Here is a 20,231-nt window from a genome sequence, read left to right as displayed (position 1 = left end):
AAAAAAAAAAAAAAAAAAAAGAAACCCCTTTAACATGCAAACTTGTATGTTACCTAGTAACCAATATTTAAAATTTTCCAAATTCATTTTCTTCGTATTATCCTTTTGATGTTCCTCAACTACTTTCAATTTCCTAAAAACTCAGATTTATCTCTAAATGTTTTATGGTTAGCATTGAAAAAGGATTATATATTCAATGCTATTCTCAATAAATATGCACATGTTTCCGTGATCTGAATATACATATTGTTAGGAACTACCTTAGGAAAATTTCAGTTGCATGGTGTGTCTCCCGACCTACAAATCCTAAATGTTGCATACAGGAATTACTGCAGCTTGTTAGTATTTGATATGGAAATCTATCTAAAATTCATATAATAGCGTCTTGGCTTTTATATCTCCCAGAGTTTTGAAGCTAACTACTCTCTTTGATTTGCAGACTCTGAAACTTTCTGCTCCTCTTGCAACTGGTCTTATTTTGGTCTCATGCTGCCCTGGAGGTCAGGCATCAAATGTTGCGACCTACATATCCAAGGGAAATGTGGCACTTTCAGTTCTCATGACAACGTGAGCTTCCTTCATTCCTGTGCTTTCTGTTTTTGTTGGAGCATAATATTTTGTTCACTACCGTTTCACCTAAAAGCTCAAAAGGGAGGGGCAGCGTTAATGTCTATATCAACACTCCCCTGCCCGTGCAGGCCAAGATCCCATGGTCCTTGCACGTGGATATCAGACGGCATTTCCTTCGCATGGCACTGATAGATAGCGGTGCTGGAGGAGATCACATTTATACGAGATTTGCACCAGGGAAATCAAACTACAGTATCAGGTTTACTGACGACAATGTGGGTTCCTCCAGGGAGAGAGAGTATTTGTGTTGTATTGCTGGACAAATTCAGATTTCTAAGAGATTATGTTCCTATCTCTTCCCCTTCTTTCGCCCTCGGGTCTCTCTGTTTCTCTCTCTCTCCACCACTGCAGGTGGGTGCTGCAGAGATTGGCGGGGAAGGAGAGGAAAAGACCAAACATAATATCTATACTATAATTCATATGCAGATGATAGGACGAGACAAGAAATCTCTTTTCCCTTGACGCATACACACACATGCACAAATTTATCCAGAGGTTTGTTGTTAGTTGTTTGTCATCTTCATATGGAGACACTCACATGAAATCTTGAAATTTACCAGCGGTTAGTTGTTTGTCATCTTCATTCAGGTGAAAGTTGATAATTAAATGCTTCTTCTTTTCCTTTCACTTTGTTCTGGTTTTCAGCACCATAATTGTATGTAAAGTATGCCTGATTGATATAGGACTGCCGACTGTCAGTTGCTGAGATAGGCCATTACCAGCATTTATCCGGTCTGGGTGCTGAAACAGGGGAAGAAAACCAGCAGAATTGATCTGCCATTTTCAACCTGAGATTCTGCTGTTGATGTTACCCAGGAATGCCTACTGGGGCCACAGTATCAAACTGATTAGTGCAGCAGAGACCAGAGTTTAACTCTCCCAGAATTCCCTATCTCTAGTTTCTGTTTTTGTTTTTTATTTTATTTTCAGTCTGGTGTCCTTTTATTAAAATCCTTATCTGTTCTTGATTAGTTGTTCTTAATGGGGGTAATTTATTTCCTTAATCAGTAGGATTATAACAGAATTGACTGATTTTCTTCTTCATCAAAGTCTTAACAACTCCTGCAGTTTCAGCACAGTTTCTTCTTCTATGTTGTTCTATTTTCTGGTAATATAAGCACTTAGATTCTCCCAACCAATTCCCTTACGTTACTGATGAAAAGCACAACATACACCGATTGTTTTATTATAATCACCTGTTAACTTGAGCAAAGCATGATGGTTTTTTTTTTTTTTTGTGCAATGTGGGTTTTTTTTTTTTTCTTCAGTACAATATGTTTCTATATATGTATGTACATAGGTAGATTTATGCTTTTGATTGATTTCGTGCTTCTGAAGTAAGTGGCCCTCAAAGTTCTGGACATGCTAATCACTGTTGGTTGATTTACTGTTATGACTGTAGTTGCTCTACAATTGGTGCTATTGTCATGACACCCCTCCTTACGAAGCTTCTTGCTGGTCAGCTTGTTCCGGTCGATGCAGCAGTAAGCACTGTGACTTAAATTCATTGTCTTTGATATTTTTTTGTAGATGGTAGGCCCCAAGGATACTTGAACTCAGGACCTCTTAATTGTGAGGTGTTGGACGTTGCCAACTGAGCTGCCTCCTTGGGGTTTGATTTTTTTTCTTAATTACATGAAACTGTAATTTTGAGGAACCTAAGATATTTAATGAATCAGATCAGAATGGAAATCTAAAAAATGGGATACCTGTACATTTGGTGTCTGGGCACGAGGATGGGACCCACCTAGCATATTACCTAGGGATGGAAATGAGATGGGTTAAATGGAGAACCTGCTCTGATCCACGACTAATGTTTGGTTTGGTATTACCAAGATCAGGTCTGGAGTGGGTTCAGTTTTTAAAAAAATAAGTGGCCCGGTCCAGCCCAGCAGTCTCAACCTTCTAGCCCTGCCCAGTTTTCTTGTAAATGATAAGTCCCATGCATGTTTTATTAGGTGAGGCAGGGCCAGGTTGAGCAACATCTTAAAAGGGGCAAGTCTGGGTTGGTGACTCCTCCCTGCCCAATTGGCATCTCTGTATGACCCAATTTAAATTCATATTTATTGGATGATCATAGGGATCCAATATATCACTTTCTTTCGGGAAACAGCTTCTCTACGAAGCAAGGTAAGGTTGTGTACATTATGACCCCCCCAACCCTGCAGTGGGGGGAGCCTCGTGCACTGGGTATGCCTTTTTTCCTGGAAGGCATAATAAGAAAAAAAGAGTGGTCCTGGGATGGTGGTTGGGGGAAAACAGGACTTGATCATTTGGATTCTTTGAAACTTAACATTTCTTTCTTTGGGCAGTCACAGGCTCTGTGAGGTCCTCCACAGATGAAAGAACCCCAATTCCCCTTGTTAGGTTTACCAGGCTTGTTCCCTGCTTTGGTAGCATGTTCTTCCCCTTTCTTTTGCTCCTCAACTTTACCATTTTGTTGCTTTTTTGTAGTAGGAATCCCTCATGTGTTGCGAGTTAGTGGCTTCAGTCAGGTTAAAGTTAGATCAGCAGTAAAAATGTATTGACATGAACTTAATCTAGATTCAGAATGCATTGGGCCTAGCCAGCACAAATCCAGAAATGCGGGCTCATCTGCCAGTTATGTAACAAATTGGATGATGTGATTGAATCATACGAGTTACAGTAAGTTGGTCTTAGTCTAGCAGAAGTCTGGAAACAGTCAAGTTGTTGCTGCTATCAAGAATTGTACCCTATTCATATGGTCGGCAGACTGTCTTTATCGTTAAGGATCTCAAGCTTTCATTAACTCTTCATGAACATGTTCACCTTGATCAGCGCTTACTTCCTGTAACACCTTGTACTGACTGATATTATTTCATTCTCAGGGCCTTGCCATCAGCACTTTTCAGGTTGTCCTGGTGCCAACTATTATTGGAGGTAAACATGATAAAAGAAATTGTACAGTAGTGCAGAGTAGCATTGTTGCTCAACCATTGATAATATCTCATCATGTAGACTATTATATATGTATGTAAATGTTGATAGAAATTTGGTTCTGTGCCAGTGTTGTCAAATGAGTTTTTCCCCAAGTTCACTGCACGAATAGTCACAGTCACACCGCTGATAGGGGTTGTCCTTACAACCTTACTTTGTGCAAGCCCAGTAAGTTTAGAAAACAATTGATCAATTTGGTTCGAGTTGGCTTTTTGAATTATTTATGGTATATGTATTTGAAGTAGCTCCACCACTCCAGCTCATGAGCTTGGAAACACTAGCTTTACACTGAACAAAACTGATTATAGCTTGTTTTCCTGCAAGATTGGGCAAGTTTCTGACGTATTGAAGGCTCAGGGAACACAACTATTATTTCCTGTAGCCCTCCTACATGCTGCTGCATTTGCTCTTGGTTATTGGCTTTCAAGGGTATCATTTGGTGAATCCACTTCCCGTACTATTTCTATTGAATGTGGAATGCAGGTATGTGCCATCTTTTTAGATCATCACTGATAAATTTCATCAAGGGATTAGCATATCTTACAACAGTGCCATTGGAAAAAGAGAAGTAAAGAAAGATAATAGACCTGAGCTTATTTAGATTCAATATTGATATAGTTTTTGCATAAATCAAACCTGTCATGAAATGAGGATGTACTGTTCTTGAGTTATCTGGGTTAATGTTTATGGTGCAATCCAGCTCATTGATTCCTTGTGTATTGTTTGATAGATCTGATAGTACAAACTCTGGTAGATGCAGGAGATACAACTAAAATTTTGAATTGGCTTGATTGGCATGGGTCCACAAGGACCACAGATGGCTCCAGCCTTGTAGATTATATTGAGGAATCAACTTCTGATGATCTGTGTGCTTTTATACCCACATAAAAACTAAAAAAATAGAACATATCGGCATTCCAAAAGCAGCACAGAGAGAGAGAGAGAGAGAGACGACTTACATCTTCTAGATCTCACCCTTGGTGACGCCCAGCGACTGAGATCGAACAAAAAGTGAAGAATCACACCAGACATCATCTGCAACTGATCAACGAACTTGTCTCTGCGAAATCCAACGAGATCAGCAGACAGAGAGAGACTTAGGTCAATTATCCTTCATTGAGCAGCAGATCAAATCTCCTTTGTTAGAGGAATCTGAAGTGTGTGTTTATACACAGTGGAGTTCAAATTGGTTAACCTTGTCTATGTCTACTTTTGGTCAGAGTATGTAACTAGGAAGTCAGTTGATAACTGAGTTTCTGTAAAATAGGAACAATGGAAATTGTGCTCTTATTTCCATCTTCTTGACAGCTTAAATTGCCTTCTGGCCCAGAGCAATATTCGGCCATCAAAAACTTCCGTTTTTAGTAGGTCATTCTCATTTCTCTTGGTAATCTTTTGCATAAACTGAATTAATAGTATGGCTGCGATCATCAAATAAGACTAGCATTGATTTGGGCCATTTGCCCCATTGAGTTTGTGCACTTCTTCATGCTGAAATTGAACTTTCGGATTTACGGTTATCTGAAACTAATATCCCCCCCTCCCCCCAAAAATTCCTGCAGAGCTCTGCACTTGGATTTTTACTTGCCCAAAAACACTTCACAAATCCTCTTGTTGCTGTTCCTTCTGCTGTCAGTGTTGTTTGCATGGCGGTAGGGTTCTTGCATACACTTTTCAAATTCATGATATCTTGTTCAAGTCCCATCACCCCCAGAAAGTTTTTATTAGTTCCTCTCTCGTTGGTATTTGATTATTAGTTTATCATGTTCACCCTTCTATGTTGGTATATTTTTACAGCTTGGTGGGAGTGCTCTTGCTGTATTTTGGAGGAACAAGCCGGTTCCAGCAGATGACAAGGACGATTTCAAGGAATGAACAGTCTTTCGCCTTCTGCATTAGTATATTCTGCTTTGACTTCTTGGTAAATTCTTTTAAAAACTAGTGATAGCTCAACTTAAGTTTTGGGGGGAAGAACAGTTTTGGGTTTATATTGTTCACATGGAGCATGGTAGTCTAAACTAGAAAGTAGGAAAAAAAAAGTAATCTAGTTAGAACTGAGAAAAAAATAAATAAATAAGGCAATAAATAATAGTGTTGAAATTCTTGTATGTTTTCAGATTCATACTAGTTTTTTTTTCAACTTGGTTTTACATCTTGGTAAATCTCTACAAAAAAATACTCTATTTTCTTTTGTAAAATATATTTCATATTGCTAAGAAAGCATTAAATTAGTATTGTGTGGCCCAGCGCCAATGTTATTGGTTTCCTGAATCTCCTTTGACATTATAATTCAAACTGTTCAAGGGATGGTCCTAATTATTTAAATCTGTCTTACAATAATGTTCATCTTTTGATGATGAATATTTGCCCATTTGGTTCTTTTGCTTAACAATGAACAAGCTTGATAAAACAATGGAGTACGGTACCTATACTTGCCTAAAATTGATACAATAATTAAGCTAGTCTCATGTGCAAGGGATTAGCAGCAGAATTTGCCTCTGCTTTGGGCATTGGACGCATTTCTATAGTTATCCATATGAATTGCACTCTCTCATAGCAATTCAATGACCAGTATCTCTGTAGCATACTACAAGTCCTACTAGGTGATCCTACCTTGGTTTCCTTATATGAGTCAATTCAACTTGAGCAGATAGCTTTATTTGCTTAAGGGTACAACCGTATCTAAGGAAATGAAGCAATTTAACATAAGTACAACCTAGTATAGATATAACCTAAAACCCCACCCCTCCTTTAGCTAATCAGAAATACTACTAAGAGGAGACATGAGGCACACAGTTTCATTTCCATAGAGATCATCTTGCCGAATCTCGTTCTGACTTTCGTGTGTAGCTATATTACGTTTTTTATTTTGTTGGTGTTCGGTGGACTGATCTAGCCTTTGAACCACTCGTTACAACGGCAATGCTTTACATGTTATCAACAGGACCTTCCTAGCTTTCCCAAGAATATAATTGCATTAGTAGTCTGCAAGACAAGAGGATAAATGGAAGATATCCTAAAGGATTGAAAAGGTCTGGGGGTGGGACTGCCGATTTGGTTTTTAAGATACTGAAATCACTTCATTGTTATTTGATTCCACTTGAATGCGAGAAAGGCTGCCTCAAGAGAAAGGGATAAACTTGATCGGATGGAGGGAGTTTCTCTAGTAAGAACATCAACAAAAATGGTTCTGAAAATGCCAAGGATGGAGTGCCAAGGTGATCTCTAGCAATAACACTTAGACCTCCTTTCATGGAATCCTATGGAAGAGAAGCATCACAGTCTAGTTTATAAAAGCCAGTAGGATGAGGTTGCCATTGTCGTTGAACATCATGATTCTAGGGGCAATGAAAAGTGGGGCTGTTCATGAATCCTTGAGTTTACTTTCCAGTATTCATCAAAAGCTTGAGCAAAGTGGAATACTTCAAGTGGCAACTAGTCCTTTTCTATTGAAAATAAGGTCATTTATTGTGATCCACATATACCAGCGGATGAGTAAGCATGGACTTACGGCCCCAAGCTGGGCGTTGTATAGTCGACTCAAAACTGGTATGAACGAGAGGAATTTGATTGTTTAATTAAAACAAAGCATTGTGATGGTTCCTATGGATGCTCACGCAATGTGATTTCTGTTTAGTTTTAATACGTGCACCAAACCCCGACGTTTGGAAGGGATGCAAGAAAAAAGTAGGTTGGTTGTTTCGATTTGTTACTTTCGTACTTAGTGGGGCTGTAAGGAATTCTTTATTTCATTCCTCCTTTCATGAAAGTAGGTTGGGTGATGGATTGTCTTGGTAGTGGACGTAATGCATGTATGACACTTTGGCTTGACCAATCTATATGGTATGTCAGGAAGACACCTGGTATATTATTATAGTCTGTCGTTATAAGCTTGTAGTTGATTTGTAGTGGATGCTTTGGCCCTTGACCTAACTAGCTGGAAGTTGCTGATGAGCTATGGTTTCGTATTGGGATAGTCTCTTTGGTTAAGTGTTGTTTCATCGGATCTATCTTATGGACGAGAGCTTACCGTGACTGATGATCTGACGTATTTTAATATAGCTCCTACTGTTCTTTGTCTCTCCCAGGGCTCAATCTGCATGACAACGTTAACTTGTTGAGAGGACGAGAGCACCGATCCGCCATCCCACGAATTTGATTCAAATCGTGATTGGAGAATCAAGCTTGGTGTGTCAAGTTGTCAGTCAGCACTTATTATAATTATCCATAACCCATCAATTTTTTTGTATGGATACTCACGCTCGTCTTTGCTTGGAATCCTCATATAGTCGGCCCCATTAAGTTGAGCTAAGGTTTTGATTGTTCTTATTATTTGTTGTTGTAAACTTTATCTGATCCTAGCCTTGGAGCCACAGATATAGTTTTGGTTTTTCGAACACATAAACTAAGTACCAAAGAGGGATGCCAAACCAAGTTGCTCTTGCAAATGGACAATCAAGAGAAAGATATGATCATCAGCAAGATGGGTCTATTGGAATTTGGCTTGTAGTGAGGCATTCCCCAGAAGCAATACCTTGAGCATATGTTCTCCATAAGAACGATAATTTTTTTCTTGCAGTGACTTGTATTGCCAAAGTCTCTTCCAAACAATATATTGAGTATGAGTTGCCACTCGTTAAGACAAGAAGATGATGCTCACAGATAAGTAGAATCATTTATTTGGACCCGACCAAATTTGATGATTTGCTCAAGGGAATAAACCCAACTTAATTTTCAGAATTTCATTTTATCAGATAGATGGAAGAAGGAATCAAACAAGGAAACCTTCCATGTTTTGTTGTCCTAATCAATGAGATCTGATATTCTGAGTAGAGAGAGATTAATAGCTTTGGGTTGTTGAATGCAAATTCCTTTGGAATACTATCCAATTATCTTCCCAAATGTTGATGGTCTCATCAATTCCAACTCCCCATAGAAAACCAACAGTAAGCAAGGATTAAAGTGTTGGTATCGATATCGGTATTGATCGTCATATTGATCAGTTATATTTAAGATACATATCAAATGGCATCGTACATTATCGAATATACGTTAAGATATGTTGAAGATCAAGAATTAAAGTATCGTATCGATTGCTGTATGATCGGCCAAATTTAAGATACGTATCGGAGGGGTATTGTATCGTATATGAGGTACTTTAAACCACATTAGTAAGCAAGGATTAAAGTATCGGTATCGATCGGTTAAATTTAAGACATATATCGGAGTGTATCGTATAGTATCAGAGATACACTGAGATATGTGAAGATCAAGAATTAAAGTATCGGTATTGGTCGCCTTATCAGTCAACTAAATTTAAGATACGTATCGAAGGGGTATCGTATCATATCAGAGATACTTTAAACCATGCCACTGAGCACCTTCTTGCCCTTAAGAATGCTCCACCAAGTCCCGGTTACCATGAGAAACTTCAAGAATACTAGAATTGGAAAAAAAGATGGATGTAAGAAATATATCTCATAGAGAGTCAAGAATTGACCACAGTTGCCATGCTATTTTTGAGAGAACTCGATTATGTAGAAGAGGATCTCAAAGACCTAGACCACCTATCTCTTTGGATTGACATAGACGAGACCAAGAGATCAAATGTAGTTTATTCTCCACCCGAAGTTGACCCATTAGAATTTTTTATGATACTTGACAAATCCGATCATAATTGGAATAGGACATAACTAGACATAGAGCAAGCAACCAATTTATTAGTCAGGCTGCTGGTCTTACAGTAAAGCTCAAGACAAGCCTTAAGTTGAGAGATTTCCTATAGCCCAACTTCTAAGAATACAAGCCAATAATCTACAAAAAGAAAAGCAGGTGAGAGTTTTTGGAGCTCCATTGGGCTTTGATTCGATGGAGAAGTTCAAGTTTGCCTAACTGAACTAAGGGCTTGAGAACACAAAATGAAAGTATATGGGGGGCGTCTCCCTATCGAATGCCTCGGGTAGAGAATATAGTACCCCGATTTGCTCCGTTGTTACAAATATGGTATGAAATAGATGTAATACACTCTATTACAAAAAAAAAAAAAAAAAAAAAAAAGGTGTTACAAAATTCCACTTTGAGCAACACTTTTTAATGAAAGGCCATTTCAACCAACCACATGCCCTTTGCATATCAGCTTGAGAGGTAGGAATTGCTTCTTACCTTCTTCCTTCATTTCATGTAATAAAATAACTCATGTGTCATATAAATATTATTTTAGGTCGAATGAAGGTTGATTGAATGGGAGAGATGATTCCATGGAGAACTCCTTCCAATCGATCCAGCATAATTATGGTAATGACTTTGAATACAACACCACAAATCCTTTTAAGGAAAGACGGCTACCTCCCCCCGATCGAAATCCTCTGTGGGAAGCAATCTTGGCGGAGGGTGGCGGAGAGCATCTACGATGTCAACACGTGGACGGTCATATCGTCATTCTACTGGGAGATGGAACCCTTTTCAATTTTGAAATCCGGAGTTTGCAAAAGCCGGCTCATCCTCAACCAAAGCCTAGGGGTTGGTCTATGTTTCTCCCTCTTCTTCTTCTTCTTCTCTCTCCTACCCTGTAAAGATGGTTAGGTTACGATTGGATATTCATAAAAGCATAGATGAAGAGCACATTTTTCAATGTCTAAAGTTCGAAAACCAAAAACAACATATCCTAAAACAAAAGTATTTTACAAAGCAAAGCTAGATATAGATGTCTCGATCGGTTGGTTCCTTACGTTAAACCTAAACTAGTAATAATCGATCCCATCTTGGTTTTTTATATATAAAAATGAAAATGTGTAAAAAAAAAGGTAAAGGTTGGGTATGCTGCCATTATATCATAAGTTAGCACCCACTGTGTCTATCTCTCTCTTCCCCCTTTTGAAATAAACCCCTATGACTCTTGTCTGATGCCTTATTCGACCCCCCCATTGGTGCTCTCTACTAGCTTATTGTAAATTGGTGGCATGCATATCCCTATCCCAAAAAAAATTGAGTTTTATTGGGTTTTTTTTTTTTTTTTTTTTTATTGCTTTGTTTATTTCCATTGGTCTTATAGGTCGATGCAATTGATTTTGGTCTTTTGGTAATTTCCAAATATCAAAATCATTATCGAACCAATAAAGGTTCTGGTCATAAGAGAATCTTGAGGGACTGTTTGCTTTCTTTAAGTGGGACCGCCAGATGTTAGTGTAACGAAAGCTAAATAAAGAGAATAGATTTTTATATTAAAACTGAAAACTGTTGAAAATAAAAAGATCCAAACTCTTTATATTGAATCTAAAGTGTTTGGATTGGAAGCAAAGTTTTACTTCTGATTTGAGCAACACACGGAACAAAATATAAGGAAAACAATTAAGAGACGAGATTTACGTGGATTGACAGAACCGCCTATATCCACAAAATGAAATCAATTTACTAAGAACAATAAAAGAAAAAGATTATTGGCTTGCAGTTTGTCTCCCAAACCTAATGGCCCGTTTGATAACGTTTCTACCGTTTCTGTTTCAAGAAACGGCAGAAACATAAATTTTCGTTTCTAGAAACAGAAACGGAATTGAAGGTGTTTGATAAGTCATGTTTTTAGAAGTCGAAAGTAACCAATAAAAGAATGGCCACAAGTCGTTTCCAGAAACGGCGAAACAAGTTGAACTTATTTCACCTAGGTCGTTTCTTGAACCATAAATAAGTAAAAATTCATATTTCTATTTCTGAAAATAAATGAAATGAAACAGTTTTATCAAACGCTTTTTACTCCGTTTCTGCTGTTTCTCCGTTTCTGCTGTTTCTGGAAACAGAAACGGCAGAAACGCATTTTTTTAAACGTTATCAAACGGGCCCTAAGTGTCCTTATACCCTCTTGTCTCTTCCCTTTTCTCACTTGTTTACTCGTTCACCTTTCCCTCTTTTTCTACAACCCTCAAACTCTGTGCAAACCCATTTTGTAAATTCATATTTGTTTTCTCTCTCCATTATAGAGAAAATCCACTCATTCTCTCTCCTCCTTTCTTTTCTTGAAAAAAACATCTACTACACACTTCACAAAGTGTCCCTTTGGATTCTACCCACTAAAGAAACAAAACAGGATGCCAACACATTGGCATTTTACTTCATATGGGTTTCAGATTCAACTTGGCCCAACCACCCAAAAAACTTTAACAGTTTTAGCAACTTCCTTGTTGATCACACTCTACCTTGCTTTAATAGCCAACAAATTCTTTGATGGACACTCCGCTTACTCTCTTCTACATTTACCCATCTAGACCATTACCAAACACTCTAGTTTATCATTATTCCTACCCCTTTCATGGTCCTTATCACAATTCATCGTCAATGCTTGTGATTCTGAACCGGTATTGAGCCTTTTAAATGTCTGTGTCCAGAGGAGTTGTTATAACTCCATTAATCTTAAGCGTATCCTTTACAACAAGGAGAATAGTAACAAGAGTATCATAAACAATTAGAAGAGAAGACAATAAAAGAAAGGCCGTATCCTCCTCTTCTATTTCATCTCTAAATTCATCAACCGAGTGAGGATCTTATTAAACTCATTAATATGATCAATAATGTCTTATCCATCCATCATTCTTAGTTGGTACAACTTCTTCTTAAGAAATAACTTATTAATGACAGACTTCAACATATATCTTTGTTCCATATTACTCCACAATTAGTAGCAAAAGTTTCATTTAAAATACTATAATTAATCTCATTTGCAAGACACAAGCAGATGGTGCTTACTGTTTTCATCTCTATATCTTCCCAATACTCAGCTGATATCTTTCTAACTTCTCTCCAATCAATGGTTTAATCAAGCCCTGCTGCACCAAGATGCCTTTAACTGTACTCTGCCACAAGCCAAATTTGTTCTTGCCATCAAACTTCTCCTCCTCAAACTTTGTTGATCTCACCATCTTGTTGATCTCATATAAACCTTCTCGTAAGACCATATATGCTTACCGTCTACCAAGTTCTGATATCACTTGTTAGAATTGGAAACAATGTTCTATTTTCGATTTGAATAACACAAATTTGAAAATCAACAAAAAGAAAAACAAAATAATCAAGAAACAAGAGATTTACGTGGTTTGGCAAAATTGCATACATTCATGAATTTAGATCGATCTTCTACCAAGAACAAGAAAAGAAAAAGATTACAAGCTTGCAATTTGTCTCCTAAACCCAAGTCCCTTGTGCACCCCTCTCTCTTCCCTTTGCGTACTAATTCAATCACTCACCTTACATCTTTCTCTACAACCCTCAAACTCTCTACACATTCTTTTATAGACTCATTTATTTTCTCTCTTCATTTTAGAGAAAACCCACACATTCTCTTTTCTCCTTTATTTTCATAGAAAAAAGACATTCACTATACACTTTACAAAGTATCTCTTTGGATTCTACAACCCACCAGGAAAACAAAAGAGGATGCCAATATATTGGCTCTTTACTTCCGTAGGTTTTAAACCCAACTTGTTCCAACCACCAAAAAAATTTTAAATGGTTTTAAGAACTTCCTTGTTGACCACACTCCACCTTGCTTTAAAAATCAACAACTTCTTTGATGAATACTCCACTTACTCTCTTTCTATATTAATCCATCTAGACCATTGACCCAATCCACCTTGGCTTTTATCATAACCACATGAAACTTATTGAAAAACAATCACTTCTCAATATCATTAACAAAAGAAACTTTGCACAACTTTCTACCAACTTGTGCACTCCATTTCTATTCACTCATTTGGGTTATAGGAAAACCATCAACCATTGTAATATCCACAAATTGATATGATTAGTTACATTATTCACCTTTGATCATGATTAGACCTCCACGTGATACCTTCATTACTTCACCCATAATTGAAATCTTAAACCCCTTGGAGTCCAAACGATTAATAGAAATTAGATTTATATGCATCTCCAGAACATACTTCACATGATCAAGATTATATCTTCATCATTCCTTCACCCTTGATGTCATAAGCAGATCGATCACCAAGTGACGTACTCCTTTTGGTCTCTTGGAATTTGTCAAAAAATTTCTTATTGGAGCAAACATGAAAAGAACTCTTAGAATTATTATCTCTGCTCTATTAAGACAGGGGACAAGTATTAACCCTAAAATATAATACAATTTAGTCTCTCACATAATAAGGTCTAATTGTAAAAGGCTCACATAACACTATACACTTTAAAACAATTAACTAAATCCCATTAACTTATAAAAATCACTCCCAACTGGGCTTCATCCAATCATACCTACCAATCAATACCCATCCACTTATCCGAACACACAAATGATTGAATGCTAGTCCATACATAATGAAAATATTACATGAACATCTATTTAGATACTTTAAGAATAAACTAGAAGCCTTCTCAATATTCAGGTCTCGAGCACGCAGAAACTAGTCTTTATCAATATATCTTCTTGAATAGAACAATGACCATATGACTATAATATTAATAATGTGATGAGAACAAACATTATGTCAAATCTTATATTTTAATTTATTTAAGTAGTTTTTTCGTGGCATTGGTGAGAGGGTTAATGGAAGACATCAAATTATATTAAGACATCAAATTAAATTAAGCGATGCAATTTTGTTATAAAAAGATAATATTCAATAACAACAATCACATTGCATTATTCAAACATTAAACAATAAACAAATCAAAATTTGCAGCGATGCAATTTTGTTATAAAAAGATAATATTTAATAACAACAATCACATTGCATTATTCAAACATTAAACAATAAACAAATCAAAATTTGCACCAAATCCAAACTTTTCCATTTCTAACAAGTTTTGCATAATTATAGGTACGCCTATTCACTAACTAAATCTTTCTCATTCTAAGGGAAGCAACTTCTCACTAATTGAACACATTACAATCAAATGTGGAGAAACTAGTTGGACAAAATTCTTGCTTAAACGAATAAATATCAAATGTCTCATGTCATTGTATATAAACCTAATAACCTAATAGACAAAAGTCCTTAAAAAACAATGAAATGAAGAGTCTGTTTATGGGCACTTTGGAATAAGCCAATCTAGAGACCGTTTTAAGATAATTTACCTAAATAGACATGTCATTATTAACCAATAAGAGAGAAAGAGAAGTTCAAATTTGAGACATTTAGTCTGCATGCCTTCATCCATAAATGCATATGTCATGCAATGCATTGCCATGCCCGTCAGAAAACTTTATAGAAAGAGGGATTAGTGGAAAACATGATTCAATATCCTCTCATCAGAAGCCTCACTGTTATAGTCTCATATTAGTCATACAGGGGTTGATTTCACATCGATTTTCAATGGGAATTGATAGGGGTTGAGATGGTTATGGGTTTCCTTGTGAGCCAGTTTATATGATTGAGTTCTTCCAGGCCTGATGGTATTCGATATGGTACAATAGATAGCAAAATCATATTGTATCAAGAAAATTCCTATATTTGAATACTGATACTTCTTATATTTCAACATCGATACCGTATTGGCTCCTTACGATTTTGATACAATTTTTATTTGGTAAGAGGATGAACAACTACGAACATTAGGATAGCTTAGTGGTGGTAGCTTCGGCTTGTGGAGCCGACACCTAGGGGAGGAGGTCGTGGGATAGAAACCCTGTCATACACATTGTGTGAGTGTGTGTGTGTGTGTGTGTGTGTGTGTGTGTGTTTTCTTATTTATTCTATACCCACCCATGGGTTGCCCAGATGGTTAGGGCGAACTAGAGATTGTGTGGATTAGGCGCACGGTCTTAGGTTCGATTCTCCATCTGTACATGTGCGATTTAAGCGGAGATCGGTGGATTGCTGTGCTAGTCTCCCCGAGTTGAGGTGCACGTAAGCTGGCCCGGACACCTTGGTTAACAAAAAAAAAAAAAGAGGATGAACAACTAGAATGGTCAAAACAACCATCCTATGGTTCATTGGTTGAAAAAATGAAACAAGTTTGATACATAGTGGTCCATATGGTTTAAGATTCAGGATAATTACATATGACTTTTTATCGCAATCAAATGAATTCCCTATCTATCTTGTGGTTGGACTTGCTAGGCCAGCCGTAGACATGGCATTAGTAGCTTCCTGTTTGATGCTCATGTAGAGGTTCATTTATAGGGATGCCTAATTGGAAAACATTTAATTCTTACTCATTTTATAAGTTCTTGAACCTACTTGTAATGGAGAAGTGCATACAATGAGAGGAATCATTTTAGTAATGAAGGAAAACTTTTATCTAGTCCAAAGTGATTATATTCTAGTTACATCCATTCCATATGGGTAACATAAGTGATTTACCATAAATAAAGGTTGTTTTCATCATTTTATTCACTTATATGTCCCCAATAATTAATTTTCGTTGACCACATCCTATAAGAATCATCGAATTAATAGCAGTAAGCCCCATAACCTAAATGATTCAAAGTGCAACTCAAATTACCCTAAGAAAACTGAGTTTAAATTTGAACTACATGTTTGGATGTTGGTATCCTATTCAAAATTCACCAATTGTGCAATCAACCTGACTTGAGTTATGCCCATAAATTATTTTGCTTTTGTTTCGTTTTATCCAATGTGAAATCAATTATGTGTGGTAGTCCAAACCATGCACTGTCTATCCAAAGATTAAAAATGTCAAATAATCATTCCACATAACACATTGAAGATGGACTACTTTAGTAAGCTTATTAAACCTGAGTTTTTCAAACAAGTTTTCCCTTGTAATAATAATTGTTATATGGCTCTTCTTTCTTTAAAATAAAAACAAGCCGCAAGGCAATGCTACTTGAAATTTGATCATAGTCACCTCTTTTGGTGTTTATAGAGAATTCCATAGGCTAGTGCATATATTTGAAGGTCAGTAAAAGCAATTTCACTTTTCTTTTGCTCTATGTGATGAGATTTTATCGTTTAGTTGCAAAAAACCTTTATTACTAGATTGTCGAAAAACTTTGAAATGAAGGATATAGGTGAGGCTATCTATGTACTTGGGATTGAGATTAGTTGTGATAGACAGTATGGCTTCTTGCACTCTCACAACGAGCTTATCTTGATAGGATTTTGTAGAGGTTAAACATGTCCCAGTGTTTAAGAGGTGATGTACCTATTAGCCTATTAGCCTATTAGCAAAGGTGACTATTAAAAAAGCTACAATGCCCGAGAGAAGCTCATAAAAATAAATCTTATGCTTTGGCAGTTGGAAAGCTCATGTATGCACAGGTCTGCACTCATCATAATATTGCTTTCTAATAAGTGTACTTGGAAGGTTTCAGTTAGATGTTGGTTTAGCCTATAAGACTAAAGCAAAGAAGGTTATGCGGTATTTATAGAAGACCAATGACTTCAAGCTAGTGTTCAACAAGACTAATAGGTTTGAAGTAGTGGGGCATTCTAATTTTGATTTCAATGGGTGTACTGCTTACAGAAAATCTACCTCTGGGTATATCTTTTTTATGGGTGGGGGAGTCATTTCATGGAAAATTGCCAAACAAACTATGTGAGCCTCTTCTACTATACAAGCAGAGTTTGTAGCACTTTATGAAGCTACTAAACAAGCAGAATGACTGAGAAATTTTATCTGAGTTGAAGGTTGTTGACTCGATTTCAAAGCCTATGCAATTATGGTGTGTTAACATCTTTGCCATTTTCTTCTCAAAGAATAACAAGAGTTCAAGCACTTCAAATCACATTGAAATCAAGTATCTTCTTATTCATGAGAAGGTTAATGATGAGGAGACTGTTGTTGGACACATAGCTGCAGAGAAGGTGGTGGCAGATTGTCTCACCAAGGCTCTCCCAGTAGGAGTTTTTCAAAACTCATGTATTAAGTATGGGAGTTTTAGAGTCCTTTGATATGCTTTTTTAGTGGGATTTTCCTTTTCTCTTATTATGTAATGTGCTTCATTATTTTGCTTGACCGTGTGTCTGTGAGAATGTATTATGTTGAGCAACTTAATATTTAATATTCACTTTCTGTTTCTCTCACTATGCTATTATGTGACTACTATTGTTTGAATTTGACATGCCATGATTAATGGCAATATTTAACCAAGATTTGTGATTTATGATAGTATTTAGCCTAAATCTATAGAACTGGTGGTTAGTCACAGGTCGTATGGCGAAGTGAGATATTAACATAAGGATATTGCCTAAGTATTGGTTATATCAAAGTTTGCTACCTATGAGGTTGCCAGGTAGGCTGATCTTTGGATCAAATAATGGACCTACAAGGAAAGATATTTTATGTGATCACAATCATACTATCATTTCCTTGTTCATATCTCAGGTGATTCTGATTGATGGATTTCTAATGTTTGTAATGATAGATAGTTGTGAACCATATATTGAAGCATATTTTCTATTGTTGTTCGACATCAGGGGTTTGTCAATTGAATCAAAATCATTTGAGTGCTATTTTACTTTTTTTCGTAAATTTAATAGGGAAATTTATAGAACCACCCCCTAGAGAATACCACTATTAGAGAGACACCCCCTGCATAATTTCAAATTACATTCACACCCCTTACCGCAAGTCTCTATTAAGTGAGGACTTGAAATGATAGTTTTACCCTTTTGACTAAAACACATGATCAAATCATATTTCATCCAAATCCTGCAATACCTCTTTCCTTCCCCCTTCCCTCACCTCCCTCTGCTTCATAGAAGAAATCTGAATCCAAAGGTTTCTCTCTCTCTCTCTCTCTCTCTCTCTCTCTCTCTCTCTCTCTCTCTCTCTCTCTCTCTCTCTCTCTCTCTCTCTATGTTTCAATGAAAAGAAAGTCATAAACAAACTTGAACAATCTTTACGAAATGCGGCCTTGAAAAGAGAAAAGAGAGGGTGGTATGGCAACCATCAACCACTTCCTTCTCTTCTCCCCTTAATTTCTTTTTTCAATTTTGTCTTCTTCTCAAAACCAAATAATCATTCCCAGTGAGCAAAGGAAAGCAATTGGGGCAATGAAGGACCATACGAGCATAGGCCTCGCAATGTTAACAAACAACAACTCCTCGAGCCTTGACGTCGCAATCCTCAAGGCCACAACCCATGACGCCATCCCAATGAAAGAAAGCATGTCCAAAGAGGTTTGTTTGAGATTTAAAATGTAACCGCAAGCGTACGGATCAGTGTAGCTACGGGTCGAACACAGAGAGAACAGCCACTTTATTTTTTTATTTCTTTTAATAATGCGAAAGTGAACCGATTAATGATTGTGATCTAATTCTAATTACCGTCCTAAACATATGTATCTAAAATAACGTCCTAACCATTCGTCATCTAAGACTTTAAAGACGCAAGCCACACAATTAAAATTAAAAAAATAAATAACTAAAAATAAACAACCCATGCAATTAAAAAATAAATAAATAAATAAAGGAAAAAAAATGCTGAAATAAAAATAAAGTAAAAGAAAGGGGATAAAGCTAGAGAGAGACTCACAAGTAGGTTTCTCTACTTAGCCCGAGGGATGCATCATAATATGAGCTTCCTTACTTGACCAGAGAGTCACTCTTACAAGGGTTACTCTACTTGACTTTAGGGAAAGGGGGACAATTAAAATAAAAACAATAAATTGATGGTTCTATGGCTAGGAGGGGCAAAGCCAACACATACACTAGCCATGAACCTTGGGGGAGAGGGATAGCAATAATGTAACAACTGAAAATAAAAATCCTAAATTAAGAAAGAAAGGGTAGTCAGAAGAGGGAAGGAGAGGGGGGAGAGAAAACTACTGAAGGAGCCTACTTACTTGAATCGATGCTTGAACTTGAAAAAAAATTGCTCCACGGCTCGTGATCTTGTCACCTAGATCTAAGCCTAGAACTATAACTTAAAAAATTACAACTCAATTGCATAAATCATAAACATAAAAAGAACTGAATAAAAATAAAAGAGTGCTTGCATTAATTGACATAAAAAAACTATTACAAAAGTGATTAAAGCAAAAATAGAGAAGAACTAAAACCAAAGAGTGAGAGAGGGAGAGAGAGAGAGCAACTAAAAAAACTAGAAGAAGAATGAAATTGTCTCTTCTCCTCTTACATGAGTTGTATTTATAGGGAATGAGGAGGTAGGGTAACAAATTTCTCTTTCCTAAAAAAGAGAAACCCACAATTGATTGTGAGATCTTTTGAGTCCAAAAGTGCTAAGGTGGAGGAGAGAGAAGAGATAAATAAATTTCCTATAATTTTTTTGCTTATTTTTTTTTCCTTTTTTTTTTTCCTAATTTATTTTTCTTCTTTTTCTCTCTCCTAGGGACGATTTTCTTCTTCTTGGTGTGATTTGGACAATATTTGGTGATGATGTGGAGGAGAGAGAAGATTTGGACAATCTTTGGTTCTCCCCTTTTTTTCTCTTTCCTTTTTTTTTTCTTCTCTTCTTGCTTCCACGATTTTCCTTTCCTTTTTTATTTTTTTCTTCTTGTGCAAGAACCCTTCCACGATTTTGTTTGCTTCTAATTTGATGTGGAAATCTCCTCCATGCCCTTAGTGCTTTAAGTGAGTGAAAAGCAGAAAATCTTCAACAAATTCTCTAAAAAAAACAACCATGAGATTCGAACTTGAGACCTCTTGGTGAGCAAGGGAATTTCGTACACCATAGCTCACCAACTAAGCTAGGTAATTGTTGTTACCAAAAAC

General features: G+C 36.7%; 1 protein-coding gene across 1 annotated transcript in view; it reads left to right on the top strand.

Annotated features, from left to right (window-relative positions):
- The window catches only part of LOC122071852 (sodium/pyruvate cotransporter BASS2, chloroplastic), a 10,762-nt gene extending 4,950 nt beyond the window's left edge, over positions 1-5,812 (top strand). The window contains exons 7-13 of the mRNA XM_042636290.1: positions 440-567; positions 2,033-2,114; positions 3,480-3,531; positions 3,659-3,756; positions 3,913-4,071; positions 5,151-5,240; positions 5,386-5,812. Coding sequence (XP_042492224.1) covers positions 440-567; positions 2,033-2,114; positions 3,480-3,531; positions 3,659-3,756; positions 3,913-4,071; positions 5,151-5,240; positions 5,386-5,463 — 687 coding nt within the window. The 3' untranslated portion in view covers positions 5,464-5,812. The remainder of the gene's footprint in view (positions 1-439; positions 568-2,032; positions 2,115-3,479; positions 3,532-3,658; positions 3,757-3,912; positions 4,072-5,150; positions 5,241-5,385) is intronic.
- The last annotated feature ends 14,419 nt before the right edge of the window (positions 5,813-20,231 follow it).

The sequence above is a fragment of the Macadamia integrifolia genome, chromosome 2 (assembly GCF_013358625.1).
Source record: "Macadamia integrifolia cultivar HAES 741 chromosome 2, SCU_Mint_v3, whole genome shotgun sequence".
Classification (NCBI taxonomy): domain Eukaryota; kingdom Viridiplantae; phylum Streptophyta; class Magnoliopsida; order Proteales; family Proteaceae; genus Macadamia; species Macadamia integrifolia.
Note: the sequence above shows the minus strand (reverse complement) of the source record. Positions and strands in the feature narration are given on the sequence as shown.